The sequence below is a fragment of the Ptychodera flava genome, chromosome 1 (genome assembly GCF_041260155.1).
Source record: "Ptychodera flava strain L36383 chromosome 1, AS_Pfla_20210202, whole genome shotgun sequence".
Classification (NCBI taxonomy): domain Eukaryota; kingdom Metazoa; phylum Hemichordata; class Enteropneusta; family Ptychoderidae; genus Ptychodera; species Ptychodera flava.
The window spans coordinates 4,588,772-4,605,559 of NC_091928.1; the positions used below are offsets into that span (position 1 = coordinate 4,588,772).

General features: G+C 38.4%; 2 protein-coding genes and 1 non-coding gene across 3 annotated transcripts; all 3 read left to right on the forward strand.

Annotated features, from left to right (window-relative positions):
• The first annotated feature begins 4,781 nt into the window (after positions 1-4,781).
• Positions 4,782-4,853, forward strand: Trnaa-ugc (transfer RNA alanine (anticodon UGC)). The gene has a single exon. It is a non-coding gene; the product is annotated as a tRNA-Ala (tRNA).
• A 4,920-nt stretch (positions 4,854-9,773) lies between these two features.
• LOC139151036 (tripartite motif-containing protein 2-like) lies at positions 9,774-11,366 on the forward strand. Its single transcript, XM_070723596.1, has one exon. It carries the CDS (start codon positions 9,774-9,776, stop codon positions 11,364-11,366), a length of 1,593 nt encoding a protein of 530 aa, XP_070579697.1.
• Positions 11,367-14,562: 3,196 nt separating this feature from the next.
• Positions 14,563-16,788, forward strand: LOC139151120 (tripartite motif-containing protein 2-like). The gene has a single exon (XM_070723713.1). It carries the CDS (start codon positions 14,563-14,565, stop codon positions 16,786-16,788), a length of 2,226 nt encoding a protein of 741 aa, XP_070579814.1.

A 16,788-nucleotide genomic window follows, 5' to 3' on the forward strand; every position in this document is an offset into this window, starting at 1 on the left:
CAAAAGTACAAGACATATACAACTTAGATGCCACTCATAAAATGTTTTGCAAAATTGACAATACTGGAAGGTTGAAAATATTCCATGAAATTAATGTTTTAATCTCAGAAATTTTGGGTGTATAATGGCTAATTTGAAAAGAAATAAAAGATTCCATTTAGTCACACATTTTTCCATTTAAATTAGAGTCTTTACTGTTCAAAGTTTTACTTTTGTGTTATTGGTACAATGAGATGTGAAAATTTCATTCACTGCATGAACTTGAAATGAATGGTTTTATATATTGATTTTAAGTGATTTTAGAAAAACTGACTTTTCATCGTATATTTGTATAAGATCAATTATGGTGACCCCCATCTTTTTTCTCTAATATTTGATTGTTCTCATATGCCAGAATTCAAAAATCCATGGTAACTGTTAGTCCCCTAGTCTTCTATGTGTTGATCTCTGGCTGGATCTTGTGTACAAGTAGATGTATGTTACACTGTCAATTGAGTGTCCTATGACCGAAACTCTTCTTAAACTACATCAGAGTCAGAGCTACATGTATCACTGTCACTGCCTGTATGTAGTAGCAGGGCAGTAGTTGTATTAACTTTTTATTTTGACAATATTTTTGTTCAGTTTATACAATTGTGTTCTTGTTCATATTCCCTACAGAATGTTGAGCTATCCAGTATTCAGCTTGCCAACACGGCCTACGTGTACCGTGCATTTGCATCATTCAATTATCACCAATATTAAGACAAACGGGCTTTGTTGACAAACTGTATATTGGTTTTTCAGCATGCTGTAGAGAGACACCAAGAAACTGTGTTTGATACATTGCATAGAAATATTGAAAAATTATCAAAAGTTGTAGCTCCTGCCCCATTACAAGGCCAACTTTTTCTACGAAAATTGAATGGCATTCATACATTTTTAGACTTTTTCGAGATTTATGAAGACATAAAATATGACAAAACGGTTCTAGCTTTTGTTTAATTAGAACCATTGGACGACATCAAAATGTTGGGAGTCAAAATATTTCAGGTCCCCCCCCTATAGGCAGAGCAAAACTTTCAAGTCCCCCCCTCGACTACCCCAAAAATTTTCGAATCCCCCCCCTGAATTCCTCCAGCCCCCCCCCTCACCACTTTTTTTGAACGCGGCCTAAGCCACCATTCTGACTCTTCAATCAAATTGCAAGTGGAAACTCCCGTCTCGAAATAAACGGAAACAAACGGCTACGTTTGCATTCTGGGACCAGTTGCGCGTTAAGTATTGTCTCACGTAACGGGGAAGGGTGACTAAGTCGGGAACTGGGTGTAGGGGTACCCCAGACAAAACTACAAAGCACAAACTCGACAGATTTTAGTTGATAGGGCGGGGCCTAGGAGAGGAGTTGTGAAAACTATATTTTTGCCAACTACATGTCAAACTTCTACATTTTCTGTAAAACGGTAGGTTTTAAGTTGTGCTTGAGTAAGAAAACAGGGGCCAAAACTTCACGTTTACCTTCCAGATATGTGTACCTAATTTTCCTCAGTAAAGTCTACATTAGGCGAAATAGCGCACAGGAGTAGGTAATAGCCTATTGGCCTATGCGGACATGTAAAAGGTGCTCCATCTTTTCTTCTTTAGAGAACAGGATAGGCCTAATGACCAACTCCTCTGTCATACTTAAACGGATAAATGTCATTCCAAGGGGTTTTGCCAGTGATTAACCACACTGGCAGCGTGATTATGGCTTAGGCCTACATGTCATGTAAAAACTATTTCGTCTGCAGAAACCGGTCACTTGTTTGCCAAAATGTCTATTAGCCTATTATTAAGGTATTTAGCGCCTCGAAAGTGAAAGACTTAAACTTTTGCTCAAACTTTCCTTGAATCTTTCAACCATTCTCTTTCAAAATCAAAAATAAACATTAAGGGTCACCGTGCAAATTTTGGTACTAGGGAAACAACTAACTCAAGATTTACCGATATTTAAAATTCAAAATGGCCGCCATCCCCTGTGTTAACTGTATAGAGAAAAATAAAATTTTCGAATTTCGAAAAACTAAGCCGGTGAAAAATTTTCTCACACCAAGAGCTTTAAAATGATCCTCAACAAGTGGTAGATCAGAAAAGAATTGTAAAAGTTTGAGAGTCCGAATATATGTCCCCGAGGTGCGTTCTACCTTAAGCATATGTTGCCATGACAACATCAGGAATACGTGAAAACGGCCCTCATTTTTAATTTCTAATATTTAGCTCATAAATATACCCTATATGAGTATAATCTGCATTATTATTGCTTAAATTGTGTATTAAGGTCCGGACTAGAATACATTTATCAAAAATAACAATGGTCATTTCACATCATACACAGGCTGTGTTGGCAAGTAGGACACCGGGCATTGGTCATGATCGGATTATAGTAAAATTCTGTGGTTGATACATTGAAACAGAGTACTAGTAGTGAAAAATTAGTCAAAAGTTACAGCTAATGTTCTTTTAAACTAATAATACTGCAGTATTCCTATACGATGGAGCCTGTTCGACTTCATCGGACAAGACGCCTGGAAAAGTACATGACATTGTTTTAATCTATTTCCAAAACTAACATCGAGATAAAATAGACATATCGGAGATGCATTGTTTGATCTAGGCAATCATTTGATTGGCCGACTTCTTGTCATGGACGGTTAAGGCTGCATTCACGAACACCTGGGGCATTGACGAGGGAATTTGAAAATAAGCTTAATAAGGGTGTGTTGGAGAGCATTTGAAGGGATTTGGGACAAAGTCGGCCATTTTTCATGAATTTTGTTTGATACGAGATACCCCGGTTTTAGACAAATTAACTGAAACCATCGCAAAAATTAATGAATTAATGGTCATGACCATTAATTCATTTATGCGATGGTTTCATGTAGCGTGTCTAAAACCGGGGTCGAATATATGCATTGTCACCCATTTATTCAGTATCTTTCAACACGTCAAACAATATAAGTAGTAGGCCTATCTCGTATCAAACAAAATTCATGAAAAATGGCCGACTTTGTCCCTTTAAAGGGGGACTCGAAGCGAAACTATCTCTGACTGATATGAAATATCATTGTTGGGTGGTCTCTTATATAAACAGTCACAAAAATGAATTGCGAAATACATTCTCAGTTTTGTGTTTGTGGAGGGACCGTGCATAAACATACAGGTACGTAGGCCTGCTTCCTCATACCCGTAAGCATCAACCCAGATGAACTGCTTCGGCCTTTGTTCTACTGTAGGCCTATGTAGGCCTAACATTAATTATGGTTTTAAAGAGCAGTACAAAGATTGCAGTGAGCCGCTTGTCGCAATGCACAATATTAGATTTATGAAACAGCCCATCTACAACAATGGCAGCCGTTGGTAACCTTTAGGCCTACTGAAAACAACTTATGAGACCCTCTTCCATACATTGGCACTACGACAGTGGAAATCACACCGGGGCACTGTTTGATAGGACACAAAGCAAAGAAACATTAAGCCCTAACCTTACACACTCTAATTGGCCTATAGTTACAGCTAAGATGTATGGATGAAAATAGGACCCGAAAAAAATTCTGCCCGTTCAAAAATCAGGCTGGTTTAGTTTGAGGGGATAATTTCAAAAGTATAAAGCTATAGCAAGTCTGAAGGGGAGGGCATTTGAACGCGTTTTTTGCTTTATAAGTTTGTTAAGGATACATTTGGAAAAAATTTGATGAGGAAACTTAAGCTTAAGCTCTTAAGCTTATTTTGTTTTGCTCCCAAGAATCAAGTTTGTGAATGCAGCCTAACGTTGGCCGTTTTTTCGTTCGTTTTAGCATAGACCGACAGAGAAGGGGCTATGACTTTAGCAACTAGGCCTACCGTCGCTGTATGTAGGACTACTGATAAATTATCGAGTGCTCACGGATTAGGCCTATGGGGGACTGTCGGGGTTTGAGGAGTAACATTGAAACGCATATATAACAAACAATTGTTGATCATCCACAGTTCAGTGACAACAAGTGAAGTAAGCTTCTCGAAATTGTGTTTGCAGAATTTGGTTTTCAAGCTTTTTCTTGTATGAAAGCTTACTGACTGCAGTAGGCCTACAACTGCGCAAATTCGGGGAGGCCAAAAGACGGAGTAGAGGTTCTAAATTAGAGGGGGGGGGGGGGGCAACTGCCATATAGAATAAAATAGAATAGAATTGATCTTTATTGAACTGTATGGCCACTCTGGCATATTAGCACATACAATAAAGATTTTCAACTTCAAGTTGAACAAGTCAGAATACGAAATATACGAAAGCTATAGGCCTATACAGGCCACAGTTGCGAGTGGAGTGATACGTACCGGCCGCCGCGTACTATATGCATAGAATAATTGGTTCTATGCATAAGCTTAGTACGCGGCGGCCGGTACGTATCCACTCGCAACTGTGACACAGGCGATTTTTGAAACACCCTCCCCTTTTCGCCTCAAGTTGTAGACCCTCGAGAAAAACTTCTCGAGGGTCTATGGTTTAGCCCTGCGTACGGTGCTGTGTGTTCCCGCCCCGGCGTTTATACGGGGGATCGGGATACGCCGGGAACACACAGCAACGTACGCAGGGCTGCTTTTACATATGAATGATACTGAAGTCGTTTGGATCAACAAGCTTGCCTTTCGGCTGTAAAGACTGTAAAAATAGTGTACCGACCAAATACAGAACAGCAGTGATGACCGACCCACCGACCTACCATGCCATTGTTGAAACGCTTTTCCAAAAAAATAATTATTATTTGTACAGCGCCCTCATCGTGAACGGGGATGTAGCTCAGTGGTAGAGCGCACGCTTTGCATGTGTGAGGCCCCGGGTTCGAAACCCGGCATCTCCACCTTGACTTTTTTTTTTCGCAAATGTAATTGGAAACGTAGTTTTTTTTTGCGACAAATGTTCTATTCTACGATGTTCTATTCAAAATAAAAAGAAAGTTTCATGTCATGTTGCTCCTTCGTATGCGCAGAGACCCGTCACTTTGCTGGTGTGTATACTACCTGTCTACACAGTGCGGACGCAGATATGCGATTTTTCCGTTGTTGCTAAGCATGCTTATGCCAAATTCCATCGTTGCCAAGGGTCCTGGCGTGCGTTTCAGAGCAACATCTGACTGACTGGGCGACGGTTCAGGTAGGTGGAGCTCTCCAAATTTTCGTTTAATTTCGCCAAGTAAGTTTGAGATCGAATATTTTAAGTAATCTTATTTTAAGAATACTGGTCTCCGATCAAATTGACCGTTCATGCATGCAGTGTCCTCCTCTAAATAATGTAAATATGCCCAAAGAAAATTGACATTGCTGACGATAGTGGATTGCATCGTTAGGAGAAAGTTGTCGGTATTATGTCCTGCTTTCTGATGTTAACATTTCCGTCTCACGGCCTTATCTTGAACAATTTTGGTAATTTCCTTAACAGTTTATGTATAGGAATAGATTTTGTGAATATCGCTTCTGGAGGAGGTCATTTGACAGTACGATAGCGTATGAAATGCAGACACCCGAAAACCGGAAGTACATTAACTTTCCAGGCGATATAATTGATGATAACTTCGTTCACAATATTCATATCTAGTATCACGGTCGTTTAATCCAGTTATTTGTTAGGGAAGCATTAAGTTGACAATCTTCTGTCGCTTACTTAATGTATTATCGTGCAGAATAGCTTTAACCGTCGCGGTATTTCAAAAACAATACCATGCAAGTTACCCTCGAGCCACAGTCACTTGCTGTTCGATATACGGCGATGGCCGCTTTGGTATGCATTAGAAATATAGGAAGTCGGGAAATGGAATAGCCGCTATACGCACGTACAGCCGAGTTCGGAGACGGATTTTCCTGACAAAAAGCTATAGTTTACTTAAAAAACCAGCATTAATGACTTCCAATACGTCTCTGAATCCATACCTGTTATAGTCTATCGTCAATAACGATCTTCTTGCATTTTTGGTACGATTTCCCATTCTTCTCTTGATTTTTCTCTGAGTGTCTACAATGTGACGTAGTATTAAACATGAAAAAACAAAGTCCCCTTCCTATGACCCGCGTCTTTAGCCATAGCAGTGACTATTTTTTAGCTTCACCTGTACACATTAGAGAAAATGATAGTCTAGAGGGCGATGCTGTATACTAATTAGGCTGAAGTTCATATCAAGTATAGGGAGTCTATTGGGAGTTCACATCGGATGTGCATTAAGTTTGTGAGATGAGATCCTATCAGAAACAAATGAGAGCATTGAAGTCGGACGATTCCACAGAACAGTTGATATGGAAGGATGTTTTGAGAAACAATATCTGCTACTGATATTTGTTAATATATCATGCATGTTTATCCATTGAAGTGATAATTGTCAAAGAGTGTCATTCTTTATACAATTTACGCACTAAATTGTCCTAACAATTGACTGAGACTTGATAAATAATCATTGACAAATACTTTTAAAACATATGTATAATAAATGATAAATTTGCTGGTTTTTAATATGCATGTATATTAATAAGTGGTGTGAACTTATTCTTTCAGATCAACACTACATGGACTGACGGCCAGTGAACGTTATGCGTGACAAGACTGAAACATTTAAATTTCTTTTTGACATGTCATTACAACAATGATTTATTGCCATTAAAGACATTAATCATTATTACAGTCTAGATTTGCTGCAATTTTATGAATTTTGGTTGAAAATGAACTCAAAGTGCCATCATAAGATCTTGGCAATGATATTGAGAATGTAGTAAGCGAAAAGCTGCTTGGTGTGGAAGATTCAGAGTCATTTATCATAAACATCACATGTTGATTGTATTGTGAAAAAATAAAGAGTAATCTGTATCTTCTTGCCAGAATTTAAGCATTTTTACCAGTTTCAGCAAGGCGTCAATTTTAACAGTTTCATTTTACCATATTTGATCATGGTCTCGATATTTGGGGTTGTTGTAGTCAAAAGGATATGGATCACTTGAACTGTCTTTTAAAGCGGGCAATGTGACTGATTTTGAATTGTGACATTGGTACCTCATCCATTGAAATGTTTACACTTCTACAATGGTATCTGCTATCCCATCGCTATAAGTACAACCTAAATAGTGTCTGTTTACAAGGGTATGTTGTGGCCAGTCTCCTCCATACATCCGGGATATAACAATGAAGAACAAAGATCCACAAAGATTTTTTTAGATTTATTAGTAATAAAGCTCTACAAGTTACATTTGCTAGAACCGAATTATTTAAGCAGTCTTTTTGAGTAATTACCTGTACAACAATTTGCCTTCAGCAATAAGAAGTTGTACAAGTGTTAGAGGTTTTAAGCAGGCTTGTTACAAATTTTATCGACAAAGCTTTGTACACTTTTACATGAAACCTGTCTGTGTTGTAATGTTGTTGTTATCCTGTACTCTGTCTTCTGTGTATAAGTTTTCTTTGTGCTCGACCCTTGTGAAAAGAGGCGTATACCTATCATGGCTATAGAGTTAAAATAAAGTTTATTGGGCCTATTGTTGTTGTATTGTTATAAAATACTTATTGCATCAAATTGTAAAAGATTTATAAAAAATACGTATTTTAGTTTAGGTAAATCGCATAACCTCATCATTAATTAAACTTGTACTTTTAGAACAATAATTGTTAAAATAACTGAACTCAGGTATAGCCTTGAAGCTGTGATACTTGTAATTTTTTCCCCTTTCTGGCTCAATATGCAAGTGTGCATTTCAGAAAAATCAGTGACAATCAGTAATAGTTCATTTATGTTTTTTTAGTAAATTTATATTGGCCACTTTAGAGATACAAGGCTTCAGTAAATCGCCTCATTTTTTATGCTTAATTTTCTGCACTTTTAAAGGGGAGATACTTTCTCCGGCGTAAAAGTTCAGGATGAGAAACGGTAAACGGTAGCCGACTGGTTTTGTGTGAGGCCTAGCAGCTAGCGATGTTGCCGTTTGAGTTAAATTATATTTGAGAAACGCTACAATGAGTATCGTCGCTAGAGGGCAACCTTCACGCATGCGCTTTAGCTGTTATTTCAGTGATTTGCAAGGACTACCTGTACCTGTCAGTGCTATTTAAGTTAACATTTCCGTCTCACGGCCTTATCGCCAAAACTGAGGGCATAGCGTTTAAGTTGAATGTCTGTGTTAAAAGGACAGTGACAAAATCAAACTTGGAGAAGAAACATGTAATGAGCATGACCGGAAAATTCAGGAGTGAATGAGTTGTATTTTCTGTCAAAACGCACGAGACAACATTTTGACTTCGCGATTTTTCAGCGATATAAACTAATAAGACACTAAATAATGTACGATTTGGTAAATCTAACTATTTATCTTTCAATTCGCCTAGTTATAATTAACATAAGTTGAATTCTCGATGAACTACAGGCGATATTTCTTTACAATGTGTAGCGCTGGATTTAGTGATTTTTTTTTGAAGTTTTCGCGTTCCATACCACCCACGAAGGAAAATCGATTTTGCGCGTCTCAGGTATCTGCGTCCGCACTGTACAGGGGACTTTCACCTGCTGATGTTTGCTCCTGGGCAACAATAGCGATTACTGTTCGTTTAAATGTTCCAACAGTTTTGTTGTATGATTTCGGAATCCTTTGTCTTTACAGTTCGCCTCAAATTCAAGCTTAAGCCATTTCTATAGCTGTCACAGTACTCCTTCAAAAAGTCGAGCAGTCAAAACTTCATTGATAAACTTTAATAGGCCAAATAAAAAATATGTGTGACACCTTGGTTGATAAACACTTCCACTATGTTAATTCTAGCGAGGTATGCGAGAAATTTCGGATATAGTAAAGTAAATCAACATTCTATTTTGTAAAGATGAATAATTCTAATGAGAGCCGACAATTAGTTTCAACCGATAAAATGTAATCGAATCATTGCAAGCTTTTATACATCTGTAGACTACATAGTTATTGGTGACGAGTGAATTCTGGTTATACACTACGCGATGACAGCTGACATCAAGCACGCTGTAGCATGTCGTATCATGCAATATATCAATCCTTCGTTGCCCCTGTTGGCCCTTCTTGCTATCATGTGCAGGTGATAAGGATGTGCAGTTATCAATCGACACAACTATTCCTTTAATCATTAACAGATAAATGGCGGCAGAACAGTCGAAGTTTATGAAGCGAGGATATCAACCTATCTTCCTACCCTGTACTATTGACTGTTCATAGCGATACCTGAGTAATTCGTCTACAGAGAGCTTCTGTGAGCCGATCCTAGGTAAGACTGAGAAAATAGCTCTGTAAGCTGTCTTATTTGTAGGCGTTCTCGCGAACTTCCTCAGGCTGTGCATAGTGGTGTGAAGGGTATTTATGCAAATTTATTTTCAACGACTAGGTAGAGATGTTCAGTAAATGAGTAGAGAGATCTGTAGAAGCTATAGTTAGTGTCAAGGTTGCAGACAAGCTGATCTGTCAAACACTTCATTGAATGTCGGTTTGATTTTTTGCAGAACTTATTCTGATTCTCATATCGTCTCACAAACGACCATGTCGCATCGTCCGATGACCTGTAAAGAAGAGAACCTGGCTGCAAAGTCCAATGACCCAGTTTCAGGACAGCAACCGCTGTATTGTACACGTCATCCTGACAACCCGATGAGCTTCTACTGTGACACGTGTGACGTAGTAATCTGTCATAAGTGTACGACCTTAGACCATTCAATCACAGGTCATAAATACAGGTACTTGGACAACGCACCGCAGAATATTCCAAAGATCTAAAGGCTGTAATCGACAAAGTGAAAATGAAAGAAAATGAAGCCAGCCGAAGCAAAGTTGTAGTCATGGAAATGATCAGATCACTTGATAGATGTTATTACAGAGAGGAAAAGAAAATGACAAGACACATCCAGAAACGGCGTGTCACTCGTTTGGGACGAAAATACGGTGACATGTTGCTTCGGGAATTAAATGACGTGTACGACAAAAGGAAAAGTGACTTAAACACACAGCTTAAGGAATTAGAGCGCATCAAGTGTGACATGTCACATGCAAGAGAATATACTGAGAAACTGATGCATTATGGGAATGCTGCACGGTTGATGTCAGCTAAGAAAGACATTGCATCTCGAATAGAACAAGTATTAAATGTAGAGACAAAGACTGACCCGGATGAGACTGATTACATGGAGTTCCAGCCATGTGATGATTTCTACGCCACAAAATCTGTCGGTGTATTGCTTGTATCCACGACACCAGCTGATCATTGCCAGTTGGTTGATGTTCCAGAATTTGTCAGAAAAGACGAAGACATCATTTTCACCATGATAGCAACGGACGTTCAGGGGACGGAAACGATGGATAGAAATGTTGAAATTAATGCCGTCATGAAGAGACCTGACAACACCTTGGAAGACATTACAGCAATTAATAACAATGATGGAACTTGGAGTTTGAAATGCAAAGCTAAGATGACAGGAAAACATGAAATCACGGTGTCAGTATTCAAGAAACCAGTCAACGGATCACCAGTTACAATCAATGTTATTCCAAAGAAAGGTTTGATTTGTGAATTTGGCAAATATGGGTTAGGCAGAGAAGAACTCGGTGATGTATATGGTGTCATGGTAACCAGAAATCAAAATATCAGATTCTGTGATAACAGTAATGGAAGACTAAAGACTTTCACAGTCGATGGTAAATATATATGTACAACCAAGTTCAGTAATATTTCAACAAGAGTTACTCCACTGTTTTCAGCAGTATCAGAGGATGGTAGTGTCTTTACAACTGAAGATAATTTTCGTCAAGTCATCGTCCATAAAGAGAATGGTAGAGTGATGCGATGTTTCGGGGAAGGTGTAATTTATTTCCCATACGGCATTGCGATAAGTCCAATCGATGGTCGGGTCTACGTTGTTGATATCTGGGGTCACTGCATTCGCATATTCAGTCAAGACGGAAAGTATTATAAGTCCTTTGCCAGCCAAGGTCAAGGTGATGGTCAACTCAATAGTCCTGTAGATATTGCCATCGATGCTGCAGGCAAGGTTTTTGTATCAGATAAAGAAAATCACCGTATTCAAGTGTTTGATGCTGAGGGTCAATACCTGTACAGCTTTGGAAGTCGAGGGTCTGGTGATAATCAGATGAGCTATCCCTGGGGCATATCACTTGACAGCGATGGCAGTGTGTATGTGTGTGACCATGGTAATAACAGAGTGATGAAGTATGAGTCACGTGGTAAATTTATCTGTCGTATCGATTATGAAGATAATCGGGCAGAGAATCCCTCTGGTATCTGTGTAACTGATGACAAACCATTTGGTAAAGTTGTAGTCGTCAACAGAATCAAGTGCGTTCAAGTTTTCTCACAAGAAACGAAATATTCTCAGTAAAAGGTTAATTCCAACCCAAGGACAAATGAAATAGAAACGTGTCATTTGTTTATCAGTCTATTTTGAAATAAAGGAGTGATGTACGTCTTCATGAGGTCTAGTAATGTAATATAATGTAAACAAACAGTTTCAATGGAGGAACATGTAGTGGGATCATTTAGGGTTTCTCAAATTTATATCGATGTCTTTCATACAGTCTGTGTTTTTTTCTCGTTAGCTTACGACGTAATATTTACATAATCATGTAGTTGATATGAAGGTTCAAATAAAAGATTAAAAAAAAAAACTATATAGAAAATTTTGATGTCATCATTTTCGAAGTGTTAACATCGCAACATGTGACAAAATAATATTCTGAGATCATTAAAATTAAAACTGTCGTTATAGAAACCTGTGGCATGACTATTTTCTCTCGCTTCCAGTGGACAATAATTGTAACTTTAAATGAAGTTTATTGATATTTGTGTTCTTCCACATGCCAGAATGTTCATGTTATTATCACTAGATAAAGAAAAATGCTGTAAAGCATCGAATACAAAGTATTGGTGTTGTCAATGCAACACTTTCTGTAACCTATTAATGTAATTGTAAATGCAATATTTGTCTTTTGACTTCTATTCTTTACTGGAAATCTAGGTCGTCAACAGTCACGTTGAACACACACAGATACACACAAACGCACATATATATATATATATATACATATTATATATATATATATATATATATATATATATATATATATATATATATAATATATGAGAGAGAGAGAGAGAGAGAGAGAGAGAGAGAGAGAGAGAGAGAGAGAGAGAGAGAGAGAGAGAGAAGCGACATGTATTGTAAAGTTGAACATACGATATTTTGTTTGGGAAGTGGAACTGGAAATTAAATTAACAAACAGAACAGATATAAGATATCAAATTCTGCAGCTAGTAAAGTTCAAATTACTGTTGCCGAAGCTTAAATGTGGTAATAAGCGGCCAAGCTAATACATTCGAAAAAAAAACAGAGAAAAATAATCATGAGAGAGGCACGTACTCCACAGTACAATAAATTACCCACAATGCTGTTCGATTTGTACCAACGACGTTAGTTTTCTTATAACTTTTTCAGTTCTGTGTAAAAGCAATAATGTGAAGTCTCACGATGATTGATTAATTATATTTATTAAAAGTACGTTGAAATATTGTAGTATAAATTTCATAGAAACCGTTAAATAACCATAAAAGTCATATTCTTTAGGTACTACAAATGTCACAGTTTTGGGAAGCAAGTTATTACCAACTGAAGGGGTCATTCTCTGAAAATAGTTAGCTTGTAAATTTCTTTTGTCTTTTCTATTTGGAAAAAAATCAATATCCTTTTGTTTCATAAAACAGGTGCAACAAGTCTCCCTACTTTCCATCACTTTATTCTGTATGGCTGAGGACACGATCAGTGGGAAAATTTACAAAAATCCTTTCTCTTCTCTCAATCAAGCACAATTTTCTTAATCCTTTAAAATGGAAATTGAGAAGAAAGGTGTTTTTAAAAGTACGTTCTCAGAATTTTTACAAGTGGTCCAGGAATTTGTCTACACATGGGAGACATGGTAGACTTCACAGGGGAATCTACGTTGGTACAAATCGTGATGTATTGTGGGAAATCTCTAGTACTGTGTACTCTGGCTAGTTCATTTTCTACTAGTGCATGGAAAGGGTCACGGTTTTTTCTATGCTAGTACATTGTTACCGTGCATAGAATGACACGATATTTGGCCTGACTACCAGTTTTTGGCCTTTTAAACTTGTGTCCCCTACGAAGTAGAATTCAATTGGCTGTAAAATGAAAGTGGAGCTTAAAGTTTGTTGTAGGCTTGCTTACAAGGATGTGGTCGTTTCCTGAAGCGACCAAACGTTGTTTCTTGCGTTGTTTCAAACAGAGTATCCAGGGCGCAGCGCAGCAACGAGAAGACGAACTCGCCGTAGACGACATTTCGACAATTTGAAGACGACCTTTTACGTCTGAAACCAGCTGCCTTCGTCATATACAATGTCGATGGACATACAAGATATAGTTCACGAAAACGAAAAGTTTTAACAGGGCGTGTTGTATCAAAGCACCCTTAGAGGCAAAATGACGCTAATTTTAGGGTGACTTTCGCAGTTCGAGTCTGCAGTGATCCACCTATAGACCCGGCCTGAATTGTACTGTACATATATCTGTGTAATGGTATCAAGTGTATAAAATAATGTCTAACGTGCGGGGAGAAATGGTGGTTATGAAAGCATTGACTTGCAGCCATGATGTCTCGTAAAGTGTCGCCCGCGGAGGGAATAGTACGCTAATAAAATCTGTACATTCATCTGTCTACCTATGTCAGAGAGAGAATCAATGTATACTGAGAGGAGAAAATGGAAGATTTGATGCGACTGTAGAACCTTATACCAACACATTGTGTAATTTTCACAAGGCTGAAACAACTCATTCTGAGATGATCATGAACTACTCAATGTCTAGAAACGTATCCTGAATCCTAGACAACAAAACTTGCAACTCGTGTTATCTTGGGTTTAGAAGTAAGATTTTATATCCTAGAATATTTATTTCAAAACAATGCGCCCGGATTATGAAAAGTCATTTTGTAACCTTTCAAAACATTAGTTTCTCCATTGGTTCGTTTGTTCATTCAGTTCTTTGTTCATTTTTTAAAACTTTCAACTGATGCATTACGTCTCACAGAAGTGACTAATTCCCTGGACGTTTTTCGATAAGCTTACTCGAACTGTTTTTATTGGGAAATTATTTCACATTTTGTAACCAATGACATGTATATACTAAATTAGAATCTTTTCAACTGACTTGTGTTTCATGCAGTGTGTTGTTTCGAGACCAAGCTTTACTATACAGTGACAGTATTTGACTCCCATTGCTATATGCTAAATAACCTTTTGTAGATGTTGTCGTCAGCATAACTACAGACATTGGGCGATGCATCGTATCATGGCTTAGGGGACAAAAGACTGGAAATATTAGTAACAAATATACCCACACTTCAATGCTGTTTCTTCTAATCTTATTAAGCTACTTTATTTTGAACTTTAATGACTGAACTGCAGGTTAATCACTTTGCGACTTCGTGGAATTTGGTCACGTGATCAACATTCGGGCCTGTTGCTCACAAATCTGAACAAGGAGGCTTGTACACACTACAACTATGGCTACGTCTACAAAAGAGTCCAAATTTTTGGAGGAAATTGACGATAACTTCCTATCCTGTACTATTTGCTCAGAGCGGTACAAGAATGCTAAAATTCTACCGTGTCTACACAGCTTTTGTGAGCCGTGTCTAGGTAAGCTGGCTGAGAAAAGTGGCGTTATAACCTGTCCAATATGTCGGCGTTCACACGAACTTCCTGATACGGGTGTGTCTGGCATTGACGTGAATTTGTTTATCAATGAATTGGTGGAGGTGTTCAGGAAACGAGAAGAGTGTTCAGCAGAAGCTAGAAAGTGTCAGGGTTGCAGACAAGCTGAATCCGTCAAACACTGCCTTGAATGTGGGTTTGATTTGTGCAGAATTTGTTCTGGTTCGCATGGCGTATTACCAACAAGCAGGTCACACCGTCTGATGACCTTAGAAGAGTACCAGGTCGCTAAGTCCGATGACCCCGCCATGTTACAGCCACCAGTCTACTGTGATAGCCACGTATGTAACCAAATCAAATTCTACTGTGATACCTGCGATGTATCCATCTGCCTTGAGTGTACAGCCTTAGATCATCCAAGGCCTGAACATAAATACAGATACTTGAAGGATGCAACCGAAGAATACTCCAAAGATTTGAAGGAAGAAATCGACAAAGTGAAAGTGAAAGAAAATGAAGCTAGCATAAGCAAAATTGTTGTCATGGAAACAATCAGATCACTCGATAAGTGTTACCAGACAGAAGAAAAGAAAATGAAAGGACACATCCAGAAAACGATCGATGACGTCACTCGCATGATACGTGAAAAAGGTGACACACTTCTTGGTGAATTGAAAGACGAATACGAGAGAAGAAAAATCAACTTAAATGCACAGCTGAAAGAAATGGAGTGCGTAGAGAGTGACATGTCATATGCAAGGGAATATGCCGAGAAACTGATGCATTATGGGAATGCTGCACAGTTAATGTCAGCCAAGAAAGGAATCGCATCTCAAATGGAACAATTATTAAATTTAGAGACAAAAACTGACCCGGATGAGACTGATTACATGGAATTCCAGCCATGTGATGATTTCTACACCACAAAGTCTGTCGGTGTATTGCTTGTATCCACGATATCAGATAATTGTCAATTGGTTGATGTTCCAGAATTTGTCAGAAAAGACGGAGACATCATCTTTACCATAGCAACCGACATTCAACGAACGAAAACGGTAGATGAAAATGTTGAAATTAATGCCGTCATGACGAGACCTGACAACACCTTGGAAGACATTACAGCAATTAATAACAATGATGGAACGTGGAGTTTGAAAAGCAAAGCTAAGATGACAGGAAAACATGAAATCAGGGTGTCAGTATTCAAGAAACCAGTCAAAGGCTCACCAGTGACAATCAATGTTATTCCAATGAAAGGTTTGATTTGTAAATTTGGTAGGAGTGGGTCAGGTGTAGGAGAGTTGAATGATGCTTGGGGAGTCAGAGTAACCAAAGATGGGAAGATTAGAGTCTGTGAGCGTGGCAATAACAGATTACAGACTCATACACTGGATGGCCAACATAGCTACACAACCACATTCAGTAATATGCCATCTACAGCCTCTCCACAGTTTTCAGCGGTATCAGAGGATGGTAGTGTCTTTACAACTGATAGCAATAGTCGCAAAATAATCGTTCATGATGAGAATGGTAGCGTGATACGATGTTTCGGGGAAAATGTGATAAATTACCCCTTTGGAATTGCAATAAGTCCCGTTAATGGAAGAGTGTATGTTGGTGATATACATTGTCACTGCATACACATCTACAGCCAAGATGGCCACCATTACAAGTCATTTGGCTGTCAAGGTCAAGGTAATGGTCAGCTCAATAGTCCTGTAGACATTGCAATCGATGCTGAGGGCAACGTCTCCGTATCAGATCAAAGCAATCACCGTATTCAAGTGTTTGATGCTGAGGGTCAATACCTGTATAGCTTTGGAAGTCAAGGGTCTGGTGATAATCAGATGTGCTATCCCAGGGGCCTATCACTTGATAGTGATGGCAGTGTGTATGTGTGTGACCATGGTAATAACAGAGTGATGAAGTATGACTCACGCGGTAAATTCATCTGTAGAATAGATAGCGATGATAGCGCAGAGAGTCCTTCTGGTATCTGTGTAACTGATGACAAACCATTTGGTAAAGTTTTAGTAGTGAACCTTAACAAGTGCGTTCAGGTTTTCGCGCAGTAA

Coding starts and splice junctions, on each gene's coding strand:
- LOC139151036 (XM_070723596.1), top strand. CDS start 9,774: ATGAAAGAAAATGAAGCCAGCCGAAGCAAAGTTGTAGTCATGGAAATG.
- LOC139151120 (XM_070723713.1), top strand. CDS start 14,563: ATGGCTACGTCTACAAAAGAGTCCAAATTTTTGGAGGAAATTGACGAT.